This window comes from Chlamydotis macqueenii, chromosome 22 (genome assembly GCF_036417535.1).
Source record: "Chlamydotis macqueenii isolate bChlMac1 chromosome 22, bChlMac1.mat, whole genome shotgun sequence".
NCBI classification, from domain to species: domain Eukaryota; kingdom Metazoa; phylum Chordata; class Aves; order Otidiformes; family Otididae; genus Chlamydotis; species Chlamydotis macqueenii.
Window position 1 is genome coordinate 1,278,481 of NC_141577.1, and position 22,173 is coordinate 1,300,653.

The 22,173-nt window shown below is 64.0% G+C and overlaps 3 protein-coding genes across 4 annotated transcripts; 1 reads left to right on the forward strand and 2 right to left on the reverse strand.

Annotated features, from left to right (window-relative positions):
- Nucleotides 1-5,592: 5,592 nt before the first annotated feature.
- Nucleotides 5,593-6,709, reverse strand: NDUFS5 (NADH:ubiquinone oxidoreductase subunit S5). The gene is made up of 2 exons (XM_086765089.1): nucleotides 6,412-6,709; nucleotides 5,593-5,842 (listed from the first exon to the last, which is right to left on the reverse strand). The coding sequence occupies exons 1-2, from the start codon at nucleotides 6,625-6,627 to the stop codon at nucleotides 5,738-5,740; spliced, it is 321 nt and encodes a 106-aa protein (XP_086621215.1). The 5' UTR covers nucleotides 6,628-6,709; the 3' UTR covers nucleotides 5,593-5,737.
- An 836-nt stretch (nucleotides 6,710-7,545) lies between these two features.
- AZIN2 (antizyme inhibitor 2) lies at nucleotides 7,546-12,768 on the reverse strand. The gene is made up of 11 exons (XM_086765154.1): nucleotides 12,660-12,768; nucleotides 12,369-12,483; nucleotides 11,075-11,231; nucleotides 10,812-10,985; nucleotides 9,865-10,037; nucleotides 9,619-9,750; nucleotides 9,117-9,282; nucleotides 8,838-9,000; nucleotides 8,637-8,749; nucleotides 8,149-8,363; nucleotides 7,546-7,821 (listed from the first exon to the last, which is right to left on the reverse strand). The coding sequence occupies exons 3-11, from the start codon at nucleotides 11,171-11,173 to the stop codon at nucleotides 7,680-7,682; spliced, it is 1,377 nt and encodes a 458-aa protein (XP_086621280.1). The 5' UTR covers nucleotides 11,174-11,231; nucleotides 12,369-12,483; nucleotides 12,660-12,768; the 3' UTR covers nucleotides 7,546-7,679.
- A 1,176-nt stretch (nucleotides 12,769-13,944) lies between these two features.
- On the forward strand, nucleotides 13,945-21,297 carry AK2 (adenylate kinase 2). Of its 2 annotated transcripts, XM_086765158.1 has the most exons (7): nucleotides 13,945-14,090; nucleotides 14,617-14,742; nucleotides 16,603-16,713; nucleotides 16,818-16,912; nucleotides 17,555-17,627; nucleotides 18,208-18,403; nucleotides 20,495-21,297. In XM_086765158.1, the coding sequence occupies exons 1-7, from the start codon at nucleotides 13,974-13,976 to the stop codon at nucleotides 20,500-20,502; spliced, it is 726 nt and encodes a 241-aa protein (XP_086621284.1). In that variant the 5' UTR covers nucleotides 13,945-13,973; the 3' UTR covers nucleotides 20,503-21,297. The 2 variants fall into 2 exon arrangements, with proteins under 2 accessions (XP_086621284.1, XP_086621281.1); XM_086765155.1 differs by lacking the exon at nucleotides 20,495-21,297 and having other exon boundaries at nucleotides 18,208-18,608.
- Nucleotides 21,298-22,173: the final 876 nt, after the last annotated feature.

The following is a 22,173-nucleotide window of genomic DNA, read 5'->3' on the forward strand; positions in this document are numbered from 1 at the left end:
GGAAAATGGCAGGGCTTTCTGTGGCAGGCGGGGAGCGAGCTGTGCCGCGTACGCACGCTGGGCAAATAAGCACCTTGCATGGGGCGTATTTAAAATAATTCCCATTGTGTCCTCCAGCGCGGCCGGGAACACGCACGCGAAACGCCCGGGACTCCCGCAACCCGGCGGCGCGGCGGAGGAGGCGCCTCCATCGCGCCGAGCCCTTCCCTGTTCCCATCATTTGATCGGCAGAACCGGGAACAAAGAGACCCAAAACCCAGCGAAAGAAAGGGAGAAAGGATTCCATGAGTCATTCACCCCCCCCCCCCCGCCCCCATTGAAAAGCTGGGAGAAAAATAAATAAATAAATAAAAATGAACCGCGGCCCAGAACCGCGGCCGGCCCGACGCCTGGTTTTTGGGGGACCCGCGGGTGTGGGGATGGGGAGGGGGGATGCGGGGAGGGCTCGGTGCCCAGGGCGAGGCTGCGGGGGCTGCAGCCCGGGTTTCGGTGCGGGCTGGGGGTGCAGCCGGTGCGGGAGGCAGCGGGGTGCGGGCACGGGGCTGCGGGGCCGCGTGGGGCTGGCCTGGCCCCCCCGGGTCCTGCTACTCCCCTCCCTTCCCCTCCCGCATCCTCCGGTGCCCGCAGCCCCAGCCCAGCCCCGGCGGCTGCTGCTGCCCCCCCTTCCCGCTCCATCCCCGCTCCGTCCCCGGTGCGCACCCCGCCTGCCCGCAGTCCCGGCCCCGCTCACCCCCCGCCGATGCTCCGGTCCCGCAGCCTCTCCCGGTCCCGCTCCCGGCCCCGCCGTGCGCTACCGGTACAGCCGCTCCCGCCGCCGCGGCGCCTCCCCCGGCCCGGCCCGGCCCGGCCCGGCCCTGCCCACCGGGGCGGCAGGGAACGGGGAGGGGTTCGGGGGTGGGGGGGGGTCCCGGCCGCCTCCCGCCCCGCGCAGCTCGGGGGAGCGGCCCCAGCGCCCGCCCCTGCGCCAGCCCAACCCGGCACCCCCCCCGGGCACCCCCCGACGCCCCCTCGGGCACCCTCTGCACCCCCAGCAGCTCCCCACACCCCACACAGCCCCCCCGGCACCCTCTCCCCCCTCCCCACCACCCCATCCCGCGGATGCCCCCAGGCCCGTGGTAACCAGAGCGCCCATCGACCGGGGCCGGCAGCCGCGGCGGGAGCTCGAGCTGGGGGGGCGCGGACACGAGCGGGGAGCGGGATGGGGGCCGTGAGCGTGGAAAGGGCTGGAAGGCTGCGCTGGGAAGGCCGTGTGCTGCCCGGGGCCCCACCTGCGGGGCAGCACGGTGTCCCAGCCCCAGCCCAGTCCGTCCCAGCAGCGGCCGTGGCGCGGGCAGGGTCCCCAGCAGTGGCTGTGGTGTGGGCAGGGTCCCGGGCAGGGTCCCCAGCAGCAGCCGTGGCGCGGGCAGGGTCCCCAGCAGAGGCCCGAAGCGGTGGCTGAGCTGCAGGACAGCCCCAGCCGCTCGGCGGGAGCGGAGCAGGATAAACCGCTCCGGCCGACGGCAGATCCAGCCATCCCGCACCGACGCCGATGGCAGATCCAGCCATCCCGCACCGACGCCAGGACCCGGCGAACAGCGGCCTCGTGCCATGGCCCCGGGCCAGCGCGGTGGCTGCTCCCACGGTGTTGCTTGCGGCTGGGCCAAGCCCGTCATCCCGGTTCCGCCGGGGTCCCGGCACAGCCGGCTGCTCCGCGGGCATCGCTCCCCCCCCCACTTTTCAGATCTGATGCCAACACGTCCTTCTGCTTCCCGTGGCTGCTTCCCCCAGCACTTCCAGCGAGGGGGTGGGACGCGACGGAGGATGCGGCGCGGGGTGCGGTGACACCCTGCTCTCCGGCGCTTTGGGACATGACCGTAGCAGAGCACGTGCCGCCCTGCGGCCCCGCCTGGTCGGATTCAGGACGGGGAGAGCAGTGCAGGAGGAAACACTCAGCCGAAACCCGCGCGGGCGGGACGCATCGAGCCCACCGAGGCAGCGTCCGAGGCCTCGCGGACACGAGCACCCTTGGAACGAGGGCACGAGCTCCCCGGGAGCCGCGGCAACGCCGTGGCCGGGCAGAACAAAATGGCGTCCTCGTGGGCCAGCGCCCAGCCCAGCATCTTGGCCCCGCTTTCTCCTCGCTGCCCCCACGTGGGCCTCGTGCCCCTCGAGCACTGGGCTCCGTACCAGATGCTGACGGACAATCGCAGCTCGAGTAGGGGCTGCGGGTGCCAGTACCACGAGAGACCCCAAAATCTGTGAGAACGGGGGAGCGGGGAGGGCTCATCCCGCCCAAACCGGTGGCCTCGGACGCGCCAGGAGCAGGAAAGCGTCCGAAACGCTGATGTGGCTCGCGCCGTTCCCAGAGCTCGCCCAGCCTCCGGCGGGCACCGGGGCACAGCGTGCCCGGCCATCCCCCGCGACACGTGGGGGTCACCACGCGGCCGGCTGCCACGCCGGCTTTAGGGTGACGTGTCCCTTTCCCACCCCGCGCTCGGAGCGAGGGCAGCCGGGAGCCAGCGCCTGTTCCAGCCTGCGCAGATTTCACACCCGGAACGGGTTTCCAAAAATCCCTGACGGCGCCTGCAGCGCCAGATTATTTGCGCTACGAATCTGGGTTAAGACCACGCGTTGTTGTGCCTGCGCGGGGACAGGGAGTCGTTATTTCAGGAGGCTGGGGGGAGGCCGGGGGCCCTCCCTAAATCGGTTCACCTCCCCCTTCCCGCGCAGCGCAGCAGGGCCCCGGGGCCACCCGCGCGAGGGGGTGCTGAGACCTTGGGGACTCAGCACGCGTCAGCCGGCACGCGGCCCTGCGCCCTCTCCCTTGTGAGAGCCATCGCCCGGCCCCGCAGACGAAACCTGCCTCTCCCGTGGTGCTTGATAAATTATTTATCTCCCCGGAGCCGTTTATTCCCCTGCTCTGCGGCGGAGAGGAGCTGCAGGTGCTGCCGGAGGCTCCCGGCACATCTGGGGCTGTGGGAGCCGGGGGTCGCCCGCTCCCCGGATCCCAGCTCCCACTGCCGGGCCGCCGAGGGCCGTAGGAAAACGGGGAACGGCGGAGCTGACGGGAGGAAAGACGGGAAAGCGATGGGAGCGCTGCCCTCGCCGGCTCCTGCCCCGTCCCAGCCTCGCTGCCTCCCACCCAGCCGGGCTGCGGCTTCGCCCCGCGCCAAAAAACCAACAGAACCAGCAAACAGCAAAATAGGAACCCGCATCCACCGCCTGCCAGAAGTGAACGCCGTTCAGGGCTCTGTGCTCAACCACACTCGGCAGCCGAGGCCGCGCCACGTCCCTCCCGCCCCAGGGGAGCGCGCTGGGGGTGACCGGACCCATTTTCGATCGCCGCTGCTCGGCCAGGGCTTTGGCCGCGCTCCCCTCCCGCCGCGGCCGGGGGGTGGGGTTGTTTTAATCTCTCCCCGAGTTTGATCGTCGTCAGCAGGTCTTTGGTTATTTTCCCTATCGGCTGAAATTCCTAACAGAGCTTTTAATTACGACACGCAGATCCGCCGCTGCCGGCTGTCCGCCGCTCGCCCTCGGCCGCGTTACCGTTTGTCGCCAGAACAATCTGATTTCGGAGGGCTCCGCAGAGCCGCCGGGGAGGCAGGCGCGTCGAGGTGGATTTCAGCATTTCCTGCGACATCTGGGCAGCTCGCTGGGATGAGTCACGCTCGACACCAGCAAGTTGCCGGGATTTTTTGCTGAGCCTTTTTTTTTCCCCCCCTCTCCTCTCTCTCTCTTTTTTTTTTTTTTTGCAACCCAGCAGTTCCCGGGCGCACGCCAGCCCCTGCCGCCGCGTGGCTCTGGGCGCTGCCGGCCTTCGCAGCCGGCGCGCGTGGGCTTTGCGACGCCGCCACGTTACCAACCGCCGCAGCCAAGCCGAATCGTCTGTGGGGCTGGCTGCCGGCCCCGGGAACCTGCTGCCTCCCCGCAGCCGCTGCGGCGGCGCATAATGCCTCTCTGGGAACGGGGAGGGTAACTAATTGCCACCCATAACGAGCGACGGCAATGGAAGGGGTGCAGGCAGAGGGGCTCCCGCAGATTCGACCTCCCGGCGCGGTTCCGTTTCCAGCCCCAGCTGCTGTTTTCCCTCTCCATTAGCCGGTTCCGGCAGCCGCCTTCGCGGCGCAGAGCCCGCGGCCCCGCGCCCGGAGCCCCGCAGCGCGTTTCCACCCGAAACCTTCGCGTTCCTGCCCGCTTCCCCCCGCTGCTCTTGCACCTCTGGCGTCTCCCTGCACCCCTGGCCGGGGGACGCTGTAACCCACCTGCGCATCGGCACGAACCTTTTCCTCCGCTGAAACTCATCGCCAGCAGTTTTCATATTTGGAAGTGCCAGCAAAATCCCTGAGGATTGTCAGCCCGCAGGGAGAGCGGCTCCCTGTCAGCGCGGGGCCCCGTCGGACCCAGATTTCGGGGCTCCCCGATGCCACCCTGGCCCCGTCCCGCACGCCGGGATCAGCCTGAGCAGAGGGGACCCGTCGGGGCTGGGGGAAGGGAGAAAGCTCCCAGCAGCGCTTGGTCCGGAGGGAGCAGCGGGAGAGGAGCTTGGTGAGGGGCAGCAGAAATCCTGGAAAAGCCAAATCCCGCCGGGAACGCGCCCGCAAGGCCGCCACTGCCACGGCCCGCGCGGAACAGGGTAAAACCCAGGGAGTGTTTCCGCCAGCACGCTTTGCTCAACCACGTGCTGATAACAAAACTCCGCCGGCTCGGGTCACTGCCCCGGCCACCGCGGGGCAGGGCAGAGAGCCCCGAAAACACAGCGCCCGGCTGCAGCCCCTCGCACTTCCAGGGTCTGCGCGGGGAGTCAGGGCCCGTCCCGCCGCGGGAGGGATCCGCGCGCCCTCCGCGGGGTCCAGGCCGGGGACTGGCTGATTTCGAGGACATGGGTGCCTACGCTGTCGCACCCCCGGCCCCGCCCCGGCCGCAGATCACCTACGCCATGTCCCGCCTGGCCTGGCAAGAGACCGAGCGTGAGCGGGGCGAGGGGGCAGGCTGCATCCCGGGGGAGGTGCTGGCTTTCCCGCCGGCCGGGCGCGGGGATTTGCGGGGATCAGGGAAGTCACGGGCTCCACCCGGAACCGAACCGCGGATTAACGCGCAGCCCCGTGCCGCGCTCCTCACCTGCGCTAACGCCGGAACAAACGCCGTGGGATTTGGAGGGAACGGGGGACACTCGCCCTGCGGAGGCAGGGGCAGCGGCGGCGCAGGCGGGGCTGGCTGCCAGGGACAAACCGTGCCAGGGCCGCCCGCCAGCGCGGCCCCGCGCCCGCCGCCGCCACGCCCAACGGCTCCCGCCGACACGCGGGACCGCCAAAGCCCCCAGCGAGGGGATCCGCCTCCGCTGCGCCAGAACAGCGGGAGAGAAACCGAATCCGCCCGCTGCTGCTCTGAATCCGGGCGGAAATGGGTCGGTTTAACCTCACACACCGGGAGAGCTCGCAACGGCGCAGCGCCAGCTCCCTCCGGCTCCGGGAGCGCCCGCCCTCCCCGGGGGCGCGTCCCCAGCCCCGCCGCAGGTTTCGGGGCGCCCCAACGGCTCCCCCGGCAGCACTGCTGCAGAGGCAGACCCTCACGCCATGCTCAGTCAGGGGAAAAAAGGACAAGACAGAGCCAAACGCTGTTCCGAAGGAGACGTTTACTAGCCCGAGCGACGCCCAACGCCAGCGTCACCCCACAGCTGCGGCGTAAGCGGGCTGCGCCGCGGGTTTTCCTCCTGGGAGTTTCCTCCCCGCAGGCGGCCGACGGCCACGGGCCCCGCGAGTCAAGGCCGCGGCTCCTCTTTGCCCTTGTGGTAGTCGGGCGGCGTGTACTTCCCCTCCTTGATCATCTTGTCCCTCTGCTCCAGGATGGTTTTCAGCCGCATAGCCTGGCAAAGCGCACACGAGGGGGTCGGGGCAGACAGACATCGGGGCGGCAGCCGTCAGGGAAGCACCCCCCGGTCCCCGGCAGCCCCCCACCCGCGGGAACCCTGCCCTCGGGCAGCTGGCTCGCGGGGTGCCCACCGCCGCTGGGGCTCTCGGGCTGTCAGCGCACGCTGCACCCCTACTGACAGCCGCGTGCTCAGCCCACGGGCGGGATTTTCTCCCGGCCCTGCTGCAGCTGGGGACTGCCCGCAGCTGCTGCTGCTGGAGAGGAGGAGGAGGAGGCCCGTGCGGGCAGGGAGGAAGGGGCTGCAGAGAGGGCAGAGCCCAGCCGCGAGCCGGGACGCGGCACCCGGGGACAGGGACACCCCTGGCAGCGCCCCCCACCCCGGTCCCCGCTCCCAGCCAGGGCCAGAGCCCCCAGACCTTCTGAGGAGCTTGGCCCGGGCCCTCAGCACCCTGGCCCCAGCCTGGCCCAGCGCCTCGGCTGTCCCCAGCCCCCGCCCCAGCCCGGCCCCGGTGCCCCCCAGCCGGCCTGGCCCCTCCGGAGCCCCCGCTGCCCGCCGGGGCTCACCAGCTTGGTGCGGTGCATGCACTCCATGAAGTCCTCGTACTCGGGCTGGCACTCGCGGCGGGCGCGGGTCTGGCCCAGGCCGTGCCCGCACTCCACCCACTCCCGCTCGAAGGCGTGACAGGCCCCGGCCTTCTTGTAGGGCTGCTCCGTGCTCTGCCGCAGCAGCCAGCGGTCCACGTCGATGCCCAGCTGGCGCTGCAGCTCCCAGAACGGCATGGCTCCGCGCCCGCCGCGATACCGGCACCGCCAACCCCGCACGGGCTCCCGCCGCCGTCCTTCACCGGCCTTTCACGACGCCGCCCGCCGTCAAGCACAACCGCAGCCGCGACACCCGCGGCTCGCTTTACGGCTGGGAGGCCCCGGCAGAGCCAGCGAGAGCAGTGGCACGAGAGACCCTCGCCGCTGCAGCGCCCTCTGGCGGGGCGGAGGGGAGGCCGCCCGCCGCGGCGGCCTCCAGGGCCCTCCCAGTGCTCCCAGTGTCCTCCCAGCGTCCTCCCAGCGCTCCCTCGACCAACGCCCTCGCAGTGCCCCCCGCCCCAGCGTCCCTCGTGTCCCATCGCTCTCAGTGCACCCCACTCTGATGCTTCAGGGTCCTCCCAGTGCCCCCCAGTTCTCCCCCCAGTTCTCCCCGTTCTCTGGCTTTCATGGGCTCCCATCTTACCCCGTCTGCCCGCCCCCGCAGTGCTGTACCCGTGCGGGACCCCACACACACCCCAGGGCTTCGTTAGGGTGACAAGAGCGCGGGGACCAGGGCGATGCCACCAGGCCCAGGTCTTCCCCCCGGTCACACCCACCCCCAGAACCCACCCGTCCATTTCCACCCCCCCTCAAAATCCCAGGGGTCCCTCCGGATGCTGGAACAGTGTGCAAGGTTTGGGTGAGGGTCCTCACCCTCCCTAATGAGCAAAGCCTCGTTGTGCAGCTAATTGCTCATTGCAGACTGATTCTCCGCCGCCTCCGGCGCAGGGCGGGGAGGAAGAGCCGGGGGGCTTCGTCACACAAGACCCCCAGCCCTGTTCAACGCCCGCTTATTGCCACGGCTCCTGAAAACCAAAAAAAAAACCAACCCAAACCCGCTGAGCAGCCCCCACCTGCCGGCCAAACCCCTCCCGCGGGCACACGACACCGCACGAGCAGGAGGAACGGGATTTATGGTCCCCGCTTCAAAGCCCGCCCCGTGAGAGCGCAGCGGGGCGACGCCGGCGGCGGGCGGGGTGGGAGGCACGGCCACCACGGGACCCCGCGCCCCCTCCCCGAACCGGCGCTGCTCAGGTGATGCTGGCCGGCGCGAAGAGCGGGGTGACGCACAGCGACTCCGACGTCTCCCAGCCGCAGGACAGCGGGGCGCAGACGCTCTCGCGCTCGTCTTCTGCTTGCGGCGGCTTTCCCTGGAAGAGCTGGACGGCTTTCCTGCAAGGAGGAGACCCCCAAGGAGGGGCAGAGGGAGCAGCCCCTCCCAAAACACTGCAGGCTCTCACATCCCCCAGAGCAACCGCCCCGCCTGCACGGCCGGAGCCAGGCTGCGCGTGGCACCCCCGGTGACAAACCGGCGCAGGTCCGTCGGTGTTTAAAAATTGTGAGTTTTGCCTCGGAGGCCAGGTTTTTGCCCCAAATCTCCGGGTTCTGGGATGCGGATTCGCCCTTCTCCCTCAGGCAAAGAGCCCGGCCAGAGGGAAAGCCAGCACCTCCCCCGCGACGCAGCCTGCCCCCTCGCCCCGCTCACGCTCGGTCTCTTACCAGGCCAGGCGGGACATGGCGTAGGTGATCCGCGGCCGGGGCCGCTCCGCGAGCGGGGACGGGGGTGCGACGGCGTAGGCACCCATGTCCTCGAAAATCAGCCAGTCCCCGACCTGCAGCTCGGGCAGCCGCAGGCCGTCGGCGATGCGATCCTCCGCGCGTCCCGCGGGGCCCCGCAGGCTGCTGCCGCGCGAGGGGCAGTCAGGGCAGGGTCTCTGCGGGGACAGACGGAGCGGCCGCCGAGGATGAGGAGGCAGCAGTGACCTGTCTCATTGCCACCCCCCCCAAAGTCCAACCCCGGGGAGCCCCCGGAATCTGGCCGCAGCCCCCCTGGTAAATCACCGCAGCTTTTTCCCCACGGCCTCTGCTCTGCTCCGGCGGGGAGCCCGGGGCCAGCCGGGACGCGAGGGGGAGCGGGGTGGGGCGGGGCGGCGGGATGCAGCGCGAGGGACCCGCTGGGCGCTCCTCAAAGCGGGCCAGGCCCTCACCCGGGGCGGCTGAGGCCGGGGGCAGGGGCTGTCAAACAGCAGGCAGCTGAAGGCACCGTAGATGCCGTCGCTGAGGTGATAGACGAGGCCCTTCGTGCCGCCGGACTCTTCCTCTGGAGGGGAGCAGGGAGAGGGCTCGGGGCGGCTCGGGCACACAGCGGGGCCCGTCCCGCCATCCCGCCGCCCTGCCGTCCCACCTACCGTCGGAGCCAGGCCGCTCCGCAGGAACCTCCTCCCTGGCAGTGATGCTGGCAGCGAGGGTGAAGGCGGAGGTGACGTAGTATCGCCCGGGTCTCGCAACGATCTCCACCCCGCAGCCGTCTGGGAAATACAAGTCCAGGGCAGAGTTTATCACAGCAGCCATCTGCACAGGAAGACGTTCCCTCTCGGTTAGCTTGGTCTCTGCAGGGAGCCAGACCCCAGCGGGACCCTCCGGCCTCGCTCTCTGCCCGCTGAGCGCAGGCATCGGGAGCCACGCACCTCTTCGAACCGAGCTCTGGTGTCCTCGGTGCCGGGGAACCCCCCTCCGATGTCCAGGAGGCGCATCCGGTAGCCCAGCTCCGTGCCCATCTCACAGGCCAGCTGCGCCGCAGCCACGGACCGCGCGAAGGCCTGCGGCTCCAGAGCGCAGCTCCTGAGCCGAAAGCTGAGGGCACAGTCCCCGTTTCAGCAGGGTTCGCCCGTCCCCAGCGAGCAGCGAGGGGACACGGCACCGGGACCGTCACCCGCCGGAGCAGCTCTGCGCCTCCCACACACCATCCTGAGCCAGATCGCCCGGCCGGCCGCAGAGCCCCCCAGACCCTCTCTGAGGGCCAAAGCTGCCCCAAATTGGTCCCAGCAAGGGTCCAGCCTGCGCCTCACTCCCAGCCAGAGCAGCCGGTGGCTCTGTGGACCCCTGTGTTGTTCCAGCGAGGCAGAGCTCCCCACAGACTCCCCCAACATGGACTGAGCACCCCTGTGGAAAAAGGACCACGGGCCATACCTGACGCCAACAACCTCCACAGCCTGCTCCTTCGCCGTCTGCAGCAGGCGCCGGCAGGACTCGAGCGTGGTCCCAAACGCCATGCTCGGGTGGGCAGAGGGGCTGGAGTCAGCAGCAACGCCCAACAGCACCCTGTGGAGCAAAGCCCCGCTGCGTCGAGGGGTCTCCAGGCCCTCTGTCAGCCCACAGCCACCTCCCCAGCGCCTACCCCAGCCCCCGGCACCAGCGGTGCCCCGAGACACCCACCTGGCACGCGGGTGGCTCCTGGCCACCTTGCTCAGCTCCACCTCGTTGTCGAAGGCCATGAGCCGCACGCCGCGGCTGGCTGCGTATTTGATGTGGGCAACCTGCTTGCAAGGGCTGCTGTAGAAGATCTTGTCGGCCGGGACTCCAATGTCTTGAACCCGGGCAATCTCTGCCTGCAGGGAAACGGCACGCGCGTAGGCAGGTCCCTGGGACCGGCGCTCACCACGCCTGGCCTCGATCGGCCCTGGGCCTCGGCCAGCTAGCAGCGCTGCGAAGGGCGAACCGCCTGCGTTGCAGCTGGGGCTTTTCCAGGGAAAACCCGCGGGAGCTCGAAGGGAGCACAGCGGAGTTTGTCCTGGCAGGCGCAGGTTGCGGCAAGATGTTCGCAAGCGGCACGAGACCAGGAGGAGAGAAAACCAGCGGGTTTCGCAGGCGTGGGTTTGGTGCCTGTGTCCCGTGAGCTGCAGCGAGGGTGACGGCTGCAGCGCTGGTCTGAGCTGTCAAAACTCCTTGCGCTGTCTCCTCCTGGTAACACGTCCCACTTAATTACGTACGAGTTAAGCGCTCTAACTTGGGTTCCTCCCTGGAAACCCAGCCATTGCAAATGACAAGCAGGAGGGAGCAGGGAGCTTTAGGCTCAGCCTTAAAGCCGCCAAGAGCTGGACGGCTGCGGCAGCGCATCCCAGGGAGGTGCCTTGCCACCAGCCAAGCCTGCCAGCCAGGACACCAGTTCCAGAGACTGGGATGTGGCTCAAAGGGAACAAGCCTGAGACACCAGAGGACGGGGATTTCCGGGCTGCACCGGGAGGGTTTTGACAGCAGAGGGAGACTCCTGCCCCTGTAAATGTCACCTAGCGAGTGGAAACCTGGGCAAGGAGGGTGAGCTCTGCACTGTCCCACAAGCGCCCAAAGGATGCTCATCCCCCGCCGGCCCCCCACGACCCTACCTTGTTGGTGCAGGCGAAGCCTGCCCCCAGCTCGGCCAGCAGCCGAATCACTCCCTCACTGCCGTTGCACTTCACCGGGAAGAAGGGTTTCACGCGGGGCAAGGCCTTCAGGAAATGTAGGTGTTTCTTCACGATGTCCCCAAGGTCTGCCACGAAGAAGGCTTGCTGGTCGCTCTAGGGGAAAGCCGGAGTGAGCAGCAGTCGCCTCCCCACGACCGCCTCTGCCTTTGGGGTGCTGGGGTGCTGGCTGCCGGAGCCCTTACTGCCTGGGACAGCTCCACCAGGAGCTTCTCCAGGAGGTCTCTGGTGGTGAAGCCCTCCTCCACCATCATGAAGTTGGATTCATCCAAGTAGCCATTCATGGTCACGGTGTGATAACGCTTGTTTAAAGCCTTCTCGAGTGGGGTACAGCTTCTAAGTCTGCAACACAACAGAAAAAGACAGGGAATATTAGAGGCAGCGCTCCAGAAGCTCCACCAGTGTAGCCCACCCAGCTTGCACCCCGAGGTGCTCCCCGTCCCTCCCACGGGCCGTACACGGCAGCGCTGCCCTGGGCAGAGCTCTCTGCAGCTCAGCTGAGAGCCCTACTGAGGGTTAAAGCATGTTCTTTATGGGGAGGGGGAGGAGACACACTTCTCTGCAGCGCAGAGCTTTGTTTTGGCACACAGCAGCCATGTGCTCCTCAGCAGTTCAGGCACCAAGCGAGCCGACCGCACTGCAAAGTGGATGGCCTACATACGCCAGAACGTGTCCCTTCCTGCTCCAGCATGGAGCCAGATCTGCTGCACGTCGCACAGGGTGAAGTTCCCTGGTGGTTTTCAAATGGCTGAAGTCTCACGGACCCACCTTCCCAGGCCCCATGAGAAGGGAGGCACCTTTAAAGAGTACGGGTCACTCGCTGACACCAGCTGGCCTGGGAACGGACTGGACCCGTGCTGTGGCTCCAGTTTCACGTCCCTCCCGTGACACAGGGTGTGGAAGAAGGGAACGGTTAAGCTGTACGGTGTTTCCTGTCTTGCACACTGAGCACAGCTTTAAGCTCCCACACTTCGCTTTAACAATCTCCTCCCTTAGATCCAGCCCATCCCATAACGCAGGGAGCTGATGACTTAGCACAGGCTCGCAGGCAACATTTCCACTCCAATAACCCAGGTCTAGCTCCAGCACTTTTACAGGAACGTGGTCCCTCTGATCCGAAGGGAGCAGGAGACAGAGGTGTCCTTTCTCAGAGCTGCACACCACCTCCTCCTCTGCACAGACCTACTTAGGACGTCTCGACGGGCATTAGGAGAAAGACCACGCAGATCCCGGAGCGGCAGGGTGTTGTAATGCACTGAGCAAGCACCAACAGTGAACTCCAGAGATGGGGAATGGGGAGAAAATCTGGGCTTTGAAGCTCTTAAAGCTTCATAATCGGGAAAGGAGAGCAACTCCTCCAGCCTTACCCTTCGCTCCCTGGAGACATCACTAACCAGCACCCAGTGCGCCCCAGTTGGGTGCAGAAACGATGATTAAGTGGGTCACTGCTGCCAGCCCAGCCTCAGATCCCCTCCTTACCAGGGTCCAACGCCTCCCTCCCGGCTGACTAGGCGTGCTGCCAGGGGGGCCCTCCGAGGAACGCCGAGCTCCCGCAGCACCCCGAGGCGTGGCTGTTGCTGGGGGTCTGGGGTCTCTGGGGAGAGGCAGTGCAAAGGGTTAGCGAGGGAGAGGGGCACTGACAGCAGGATGCCCTCCACCAACCATTCCCAAAACTCAGCACCTGCAGGCATCCCTCACCGGCCCCCCCCTCACTGTGCCAGGCAAGGCAGCTTCCCCAGCAGCCCCCCGCAGTCCCCCCCACCCCGTTACCTTAGAAATCATTTAAACAGGTTATGCCCACGTGTCTCCCAAGAGAATGAACTGGCTCCAGCCTCTGGAGCAGCCATCCCTGCAGATGGTGTCTGTGGGGGGGCTCTGCACCCCCCTCCTTGCTCTCCCTCACAACCGTGGCCATGGCAACCAAACCCAGCCACCCCATTGGCTGAGCTGCCTCTGAGCATCCTTCATCCCTTTTGGGGAACGCTCCCCCCCGCCTCACCCACCCCCTTGCAGGGCCGGGGTGCCCCCAGCAGACACCCCGGGGTTCTCACCGAATCCCCGCTGTGCCGGCAGCTCATCCCCAGCCCGACGGAGCGGAACGCTGTCAGCCTGCCTGCAGCCCGGCCCTGCTGCGAGGGCGCTGGTGGCTGCGCGTGCATCGTGTGCGCAGGGACCCTCGGGGGGAAGAGCGCCAAAAATACCTCTGAAATACTGCTGCCAGGGAAACGAGGCTTTCTGCAGACGAAAGGCTGAGCAGCACCTCTCCGGCTGGGGAGGCAGACGGGGAGACGTCAGGGACCGACCCTGCCCTTGCTGTGCCGCCGGCCGTTGCGGCGGGTTCCCCGGCAGCGGATCCAGCTCTGCTGACGCCCCGCCTGGACAATCAGCCGTGCCTTTGCCTGCATTTGTGCACTTGGAAATGGTTCCACTGCTCCATCCCACAAACACCACAGGCTGAGTGGGTTGTTTGTTTTTTTTCTTTTCCTTGTTAATTTACAATTCCCTCTCTGGTGTCACCGAGGAGACAACGTTCTGTGCGCGGAGGGGCAGCTGCCCCTGCAGAGAAGGTGAGAGGGACCGACTTATCCCAGTGTTAGTCAACACAGTGTTCTCGGCTTTGCCGCGGGCTCTCCTGGCAGCCAGGGCCAAGGAAGCTCTTGCCTGCCGTGAACCCTGCCCTGTTTTCCCGGTGCTCTGGCCCAGCGCCCAGCACCGCGCTGTGCAGGACGGGGGGAGCCGCGCAGCGAGCTCCGCACTGGGAGGCCGGCAGAGAGCTGCCGGGTCTTGGCGGCATGGTGAGGAGCAGCGCCGTGCCGCACACCCCACGCTGAGGCCGCTGGCCCACGCAGAGCCCGGGCTGGCACGGCTCGGGGCGAGCACGGCGCGCTTCGCCCCATGCAGCGCCGCCTAGCCCCGCCCACTCCCTGCCTAGCCCCGCCCACTCCCAGCGAAACACCGCCCACTCCCAGCATAGCCCCGCCCTCTCCCTGCGTAGCCCCGCCCACGAGGCGCGCGGGCCCGGCGTCACCGCCCATTGGCCGCGGGGCGGGGCGGGGCGGGGCGGGCGCGCAGTCGGCGGCGGCCATGGCTCCGAGCGCGCAGGCGGGGGGCGGCGGCGGCGGGCAGGCCCCGGGCCCGGGGCTCCGGCAGGGCATCCGCGCCGTGCTGCTGGGCCCGCCCGGCGCCGGCAAGGGCACGCAGGTGAGGGGCACCGGGGCGAGGGGATACCGGGGCCCTTCCCGGCACGGGCCGCGGGTCTCCCGGGAGCGGCTGGCGGGACCGGGCCGCTCGGCCCTCCTCACCACCGGGCACAGCGTCTGAGCCCCGCCGGGAGGGCCGCGGGCGCCCGGCCCCGCTTTCCCCGCCGAGGGGCTGGGGCGTGCGGCCTGCCCCCGCTTCGGAGGGCCCCGGGCCTTCCCTTCCCCGGGGGCTCCGGCGTAGGGGCCCGCTGTCCCCAGGGAGCCGGGCCCCGGGACCCTTTGTACCGGCCCCCCCACCCCCTAGGGCCGGCCGCGGGGCTCCGGTGCCCTGGCCCCGCTCCCGGAGCACCCGGTCCTCAGGGCTGCGTGCCGGGCCCTGCCACGTGCTGCCCGTGCCCGCCATCCCGCTGCTACGAGCGGGAACAAGGTCCCACCGGGGTTCCAGACCCCATCTGGGCCTCGGCCCCCGAGGTCCTGGTTCCCAAGCCCTCCCGGCGAGCTCACCTCGCGTCTGTCCTCTCCCGCAGGCTCCGAAGCTGGCCGAGACCTACTGCGTCTGCCACCTGGCAACCGGGGACATGCTGAGGGCCATGGTGGCCTCGGGGTCCGAGCTGGGCAGGCGGCTCAAGGAGACGATGGACGCGGGGAAGCTGGTGGGTAGCGGGGAGACGGTCCGGCAGCACCTGGGACGAGAGCAGTCAAAATCCATCTCTTAATTAGAAGCCTCAGTGACAAAAGCCGATTAGTGGAGAAAGGGCAGGTTGTAGGGTGAAGGTAGGGGTGTGGGTTCTCCCTCTCATTATCCTGCAGGAGAAACATCCTATAAAAACATTCCTGCTCTTCAACGTTTCTCCTCGCTTACCAGCAGCCTCTCTGTCCCCGAGCCGGTTCTTTCCGCCACGGCGCTTTTACGTTCCCGGGGCGCGGTCTGGGTTGCGGCTCCTGAGCGCCGTTTGCAGGTGGAGGTTTGTCCCTGGAGCCGCAGGATGCGACAGCTGTGCTCTGCGCTCCTGTGCCTCTTCACCTGATGCCCGGACCCCTGCGGAGGGGGAAGAGTTTGTTCAGAGGGTTCATCTACGTCCCAGCTCTTGCGTAAATGCCATCTGCTCGGAACTGGGAGGTGAAAATAGACTTAGGGGCGTTGCTGTGTGAAAGGGACACTTTGGATCCCCCAGAGACAAGAGTCAGGATCTCTGACGTGTTAATTTGTCTGAGGATAACTTGTTAAATGACTGAAATATCTGGGGAAAGTTGAAGGACAGCAAATTGCAGTGACTTGCCCCAAAGCTAAGCGGTGTGGGGCGGACCTTGGGCGTTGCTGCTGGCTGTCGCGGGCTCGTAACACCCCGCGGAGAATCTGCAGGCCCCGGGTGGGAAGAGCGACGTGGCTTATCTGCAGCTTTCGCTCGAAGCTGGCGTTGCGACACGGAGCCTGCAGTATCCCAACTGGTTAGGAAAGATAGGGACGTTATCGGGCGAGGCTGGTGGTGTCTGCCACGTGTGCGCGGCAGCCGGCGCCGCGCCGCTCCGCAGGGGTATCCCAGCAGCGTGCGCTGCCTCCGAGATAACTCCGCTGGGAGCCCAGCAGCGTCTGGAGCCTGGGAGGGGTTTTTATGCCCGATTACGAAGCAGGACCCCTTTCTCTGAAAGGGATAATCAGCAAAGCGCAGAAGTGACTTGCTGCTTCACCCAAACTGCCTCCCGCCCGTACGCTTCCTGCTTCAGGGCTCTTGTTTACGTGCGCTGGGACAGTCTGGTCCCCGGTCCTGCTGGGTCCCAGCTGCGCGCGCTGGAGAAAACAGGGCTGCTGAGGAGAGCTGCTCTGGAATAAACAGCTATTGTTGGGGCTGCAGCATCTTTCAGGGCTTTCCAAACGCTGCAGCGTGGAAGAGGCACTAACCCCAGCGATATGCTGAGATCACGAGACAGGAAAAACTGTCCAGTGGGGCCAGAGCTTCTCGGCAGCCATTGGGCATTTACCCTCGCGCAAAGTTTATGAGAGTCAATGAGCAACTTGCCGGCTTTGCTCTTCCTGGCCGGGCCTGCCTGCTGAGCAGGGGGTGTGTGTGTGAAGGTACAAAGTAACAGGAAATAAAGGTTATGTTGATATTTGGTATTGTGAATTGGTTTAAAAAAAAAAATCTAGGAAGTTTGTCTTCAAGCTGACGGTCTCCCTTGAAATAAAGCAACCTTTGTAACGGGGAAATTACAGCGCTGGCCAAGTCCCCGCGCAGGCTGGAGCGTCCCTGGCGTGAAATGTCTCGTGAGCTACACCGTAGCGTTGACACCCGTGGCGGGGAGCGCTTCCCTGAGGTGGGCAGGTCCGAACACACAGCTTTGTCCCTGTTAACAGCCGTGCCCGGTGCTGTGGCTGCTGCCTGCGGGAGCAGGGACAGCTGTACAGAGGGTCCGATGCAGCCTGGGCGCTGGCAGGAGGGCAGCAGCTCTGGGGGCAGCGGTGTGTAAAATCGGGGCATCCCTCCTGACCGCGCACCCATCTCTCCTCTCCGCAGGTGAGCGACGAGATGGTGGTGGAGCTGATCGAGAACAACCTCGACTCCCCTCCCTGCAAGAACGGCTTCCTCCTGGACGGCTTCCCGCGCACGGTGAAGCAGGCTGAAATGGTAGGTGAGCTCGTGTCCGGGGGCTGCACTGGCATCTCCTCCGACCCTGGAGACAGGAGCCCGCTGCGCCTCTGCCCCTCTGAGTTTGGTGTTTTCTGCTGCAGCTGGATGAGCTCCTGGAGAAGAGGAGAGAGAAGCTGGACTCCGTCGTTGAGTTCAGCATCCCCGACTCCTTGCTCATCCGGAGAATCACCGGACGGTAATTCTTCTCTCCCAGACGCTCGGTGCATGGGGTGGGTTTCCTGGTTTAAGGGAGAGCATCCTACTTCTGGATCCTCGTGTTACTCCCGCAGAGTTTAGGTCTGGCTGCGGTGCTGGTCTGTATTCGACTTCTGCTCTCTCTGAGCCTCCCTGCTCTCCTGGGGCAGCCCTGCAGTATGAGAGCAGGGGTTGCTGACGCGGATCGGCGTCCTTGGTGACCCAGGCCTTTAAGCCCGGTGTCTGACAGCTGACGTCTTCGAGCTCTTGCTTCTGTGGAGCTGTTGCCGCTCCCTCACGCGGGACACTGCATACCTGTCCGGGCGCTGCTGAACATCCTGTCCAGGGTCCGTTGTGGCCGTGCAGGCTCACAGGCGTCTCCCACTCTTTCCTATTGCTCTGTGTCACCCTCCCCTCCAGGAGCTAGCCCCTTTCCCCAGTACAGCATAAAGCAAAAACCCCTTCTCCGTCTCCTAGCGCAGCTGCTTCTTCCCAGTGAAGAGACAGAAATAGCTAGAAGAGACTTCTCTCAGTAGAGGCTAATTGAGTTGCTCTTGCAGATGTCTGTGCTGATGAGTGGCGTGTTCAGCAGAGCTTGTCCTGGCACCGGGCTGACTTTCCTGACATTTGCTTTCTGTCTTAGGCTGATTCACCCAGCGAGCGGCCGCTCCTATCACGAGGAGTTCAGACCCCCGAAAGAGCACATGAAGGACGATGTATGTGAGCTCCCAAGGCCACAGCCTACCTCGCTTTGGGTTTCACTGACGCTTTGCAGCATTCGTGGAAAACCTCACTTCTTTCCTTCTCTCATACCTGCTGTCCTGGCTTTCTGGGGAGTGTGGGGAATGCCTGGGCAGCCTGGGCCGACGGCACCGCAGGGAGTGAGGCCTGGAGGGGATGAGTGACGGGCACGGCCGTTCTGAGAGCTGGCCCAAGCTCTGCCAGCCTCAGAACTGCTGGACCCTGTCCGCAGCTGAAGTTGCGGTGGGTTGTGACTCGTTTCCCTCCTGGGAAGCAACTGTAGCTGGTGTCTGCTCTTGAGGGTCCTTGGCTCCGTTTGGCAAGCAGAGTGGTGTGTGGGGGAAAGACCATGACACTGAACCCTTCTCTCTTCAGTCACTGCTCTGGGACTTGTTTTGTCTGCCCTGGGTTCGCCCCGCTCGCCGCTGCAGACCTGGGGATCACCTCTGCAGCTCCACACTGCAGTTCTGCAGCTCCAGCTGCCTTGGAGGAGGGGAGAAGGGGGGAGCGTGCCAGGGTGCAGCTAGCTGGAGACTGTCCCCTTGCTTCTCCCAGGTCACCGGAGAGCCCTTGATCCGCCGTTCGGACGATAACGAAACAGCCTTGAAAACCCGCCTGAAGGCCTATCACACGCAGACCTCTCCCCTGATCTCCTACTACAGCAAGCGCGGGATCCATACGGCGGTGGATGCCTCCCAGTCTCCCGACGTGGTGTTTGCTAGCATCCTGGCAGCCTTCTCGAGAGCAACATGTAAAGACCTGGTTATGTTCATTTAGGGCTCCGTCCCAGGACGGAGCTCTCCCTTTTCTCTCTCTGTCTCTCCATCTCTGTCTCTGTCTCTCTGGGGCCAGGGAGGGCGAAGAGCTAAGCAGAGTAGAAGAGGAGGGGACAAGACGGTGCAGCCCAAGGCGGAGCTGTGCTAATTCTCTATTAAACGAGCTGTTAACGGTCTCTATCTCGGTATATGTGAACGCCAGTCTGTCTGCGATGCCGGAGATTTGGCCCCTAGAGGTCGCAGCGAGCCCGAGCGGCGGCTGCCAGGAACGGGGTTTGCACCCCTTGGGGCCAAACGGCTTTTGTTTCCTTCTAGAGCTGCAGCTCCCTGGAAAAGGGAGCCCACAGGGGACCGGCGGAAGGCTGGAGATCAGGGCTGAGCAGTGGGGGGAAGGACCTTCACAGGGTGCGGGACAGGTGACGCTCTCTGGCTGCGGGAAACGAAGCACGGGGGTGCCGGTGGGAAGCGCTGAGGGCTGTGTGTGTGTCGGCTGCGCGAGAGGCAGCGCGGCCGCGTGTGTGCCTGTAGCCTGCTGCTGCTCGGGGCTGGGTGAGGACTTGTTCTCGTTGTGCGTGCTCCGTTCTCCGTGGGACGGCAGGCTGTTACCTGAGAGCACAGCCTGTCTTCCTCCTGTTCTGGTAGTGCTTGTGGGGCAGAAAGAGGGTGGGTGAGAGCTGGGGGTTCTCCGTCTCTCCTCACTTGTGGACCCCAATATAGCGCATATGAGCAAGAGATTTTTGGGGTTTGGGGTTGGTTTTTTTTAACAACATGACGTCTCTGGTCAGAGTCTGTCAGTCACTGTGTCTGGCGAGTTGGGATCTCCTGAGGATAAGAAAAGGATGTGAGTTTTTATCTCTTCACTCTTGCCTTGGCATTGGCCAAGGAGATGAAGATGTCTTGAGCTTTTCCTGATCCCAAAGTCTAAATAAAGCCTTATTGCAAAACAAATTATTTTTCAGGGCCTGAGAGACAGAGTTACTAACCACTGGCTTCATGTGCCTTTGAGCCAACGACCTTCATGATAAGATCATGGAAATGTACTTGTTTCTTGAGCAAACCAAACAGCCCCACCAGGCCCTCCATTTGCGGACACCACGTGAGGCGAGTGCCCCAGCTTCTCGGGGCCGTTGTGCTGCTATGTGGTGGCCCTGCGAGGCTGGCCATGACCTTTGCCCATGTGGGATTCCAGCTTTTCCTGGAAGACCCCGCTGTAAATGCAGACTGGTCCAGATGAAACTTTGTCCTTTGGCCTTCCGTGTATGTTTACGGATTCAGAGTTACTGAGTACCCTCCTCTTCCGAGGAGATGGCCTGTCTCCCTCCTGTGCACTGCGCTGCTGCGGGCTGTGTGTCCGCAGCAGACGCCTAATCCTCAGGAATCCCTTGCTCTTTTTCTTGATAATTTCTCTTTTGTCTGAAAACTGCTCTCTGTCCTCATACATCCTTTCCAGGGAAACAACCTCTTTCCTTCCAGCAATAACACCAGAAACTGAAAGCAGTTGACTTATTGCTCTCGAAAGCACGTGACTGCTGGGAGAGAGACTTTGAAAGTAAATGGTGCTGGTTTCGTCAGCAGCCTGCAGTCCCCTGAGATCCCCCAGATGGCCGTTGCCTTCTCGATTGTCTCTGGCTTTCCTGTGAAAGGGCAGCCCCGTCGCGTGGCGTCAGCATGCTGGGAGGTCGGGATAGCATTTAGCACAGGACTGCCGCGCTCCGGGGCAGTGGAGGTGAATGTGTTAGAGCTGCCCTGGCATCTCGATGGCTGTAGAGGAATTCTGAGTGCAAACAGCTTTTATCTTGGCGTCTGGAGAGAGTCAAAGAGGAGAGCCACAGCCCCTTGCGTGCTGCCGTAATGGCAGGAGGGGTTCCCAGCCAGTCGGTGTTCCTGGATTTGATCAAGGTTTTGCTCCACAGCAAGAACAATGTGTTCTTCCACTCGCTCTCCGTTCCTTTTCCCCTTTGTGCTCACTTTGCATCCTGCTCGCCAGCCTTTTTCTACCATAAACCATGATTAATTTTGGTTTTTTTCCCTAAATCTATTTTTTTCTTTGTTCCCATTTATTCCAGCTGAGTGACTTCGTGAACCAGATGGGAGACCACCAAACGCTGCACACTCTGCTACATCACCCATTGCAGCCCTCCCCTGGGTGCAGGGGAGGCAGGGAGGGCAGCTGGGAGGGGGTTACGATTGATGGGAGGGGAATCAGGAGGTGGTAGACAAGGGGCTTGGGGGCTGATTTGGTCGGGTTTTGTTTGGATTTCTTATTCAGCAGAATCATTGTGAAGAGGAGATGGCATTCTCCTTAGAAATCACACAGTTTAGGGAGGGAAAACAATGGTACAGAGTGAAATATCTCTGCCTCTGTTAGGAGGGTAGGGCTAGATGCTGTTCCAGGCTTCTCTGGGCCTTTCAGGGCTGGTCTCGTGGGCTCTCGGTACTCTGAGGCCTCTGCAAGGTTTGCTGTGATTTTTCTAAAGTTGCTTCCTGTCAGCAAGGACCAAAAACGAACAAATGACTCATCATTTCTGAAATGAAAAAGGAAAAAAAGATGCCATGGTCTTTTCCTGGAAGTTTTGTTTTTCTTGTTCTGCTGCATTCCTAAACCTCGGCATGGAGACTTCTCCAGGTTTCTCTGCTGCTGAACGGAGGGGCTGCGGCTCTAGTCCAAGCCTGCCTCACTTGGCAGTGAGTGGCTTTCCTCTGATCTTGACCAAGCTGGAATTCACACAGTGCTGAAGAAATGCAAAAGAGACTTTCTTAATTGACTGCAAAAATAACACTTAATTGGGTTTTTTTGCATTTCTTTTTAGATCAAGTGGTGCCTTGTCTAACCTCTGAATCAATAATAAAATAACCCCTTTACATTTTATATCTGTGCTGTGTCCTTTTTGACCTGCAGACAGCGTGGAAGAGGAGAGGAGGCAGCTGACGGTGTTGCCAACTAACAATTGAGCTGGGCGGGTCCTCGGGCCTGATCCTATCTCAAGGATGCTGCTCTGTGCAGCTGAAAATGTGGCTTGTAATTCCTTTTATCTCCGTTCCTTGCCGAGTATGCTCCAGTGCTTTCTATCACCATGGCAATGGTGCCTTTCGCTGCTTTTCTCCTGTTTCTTCATGCCTGATGCTGAAAGCACTGAGCCCCTGTGTATCCTGGCCCTTCCTGGTCGGAGCTCCTGTCAGGTGTTTTTAACTGACGGAATTCCTAGCCTTTTCCCCTTCCCTTTGCATCGCTAGTGTGTGCAGGAGCTGATGTTATTTCCTTCTCCTGCAGTAACTGGAAGCCATATATTGTGTTTTCCGTTTCTGCTCGTTTGCTCTCTGCCTTTCATACCTCACTGCATCCGTCCCTTCCCCTCCGCCGGCACCTCTTTCCAGCTATGCCGGGCAAAATCTGTAATGCAAGAAACAAGAGTGTTTCCTGGCCTCCCTCTGCCCTCCCTCTGCCCTGCCTCCGCAGGGAACCCGGCCCTGGCACTCTGGGGTATCTCGGAGCAAAGCTGTTCTTGATGGTGGTGGTGGGTGGTTGTTTTTCCACAACGCCGTTGGTACCCCCCTTGCAGCCGGGCACCAGAACGGGTCAGGCTGCATATGCCCATTTCCTCCAGAAACTACTGGTTTCTTCAGCCGAACTGGGCTCGCTTGCTCTCCTTCGCCATTCAGTCTCTGTGCTCTGGTGTTTTTATTACCTCTCTGTACCTCCGATTCGCATTCTCTCTCTTTTGAAGGCAAGCTTGTGCCTCTCTGG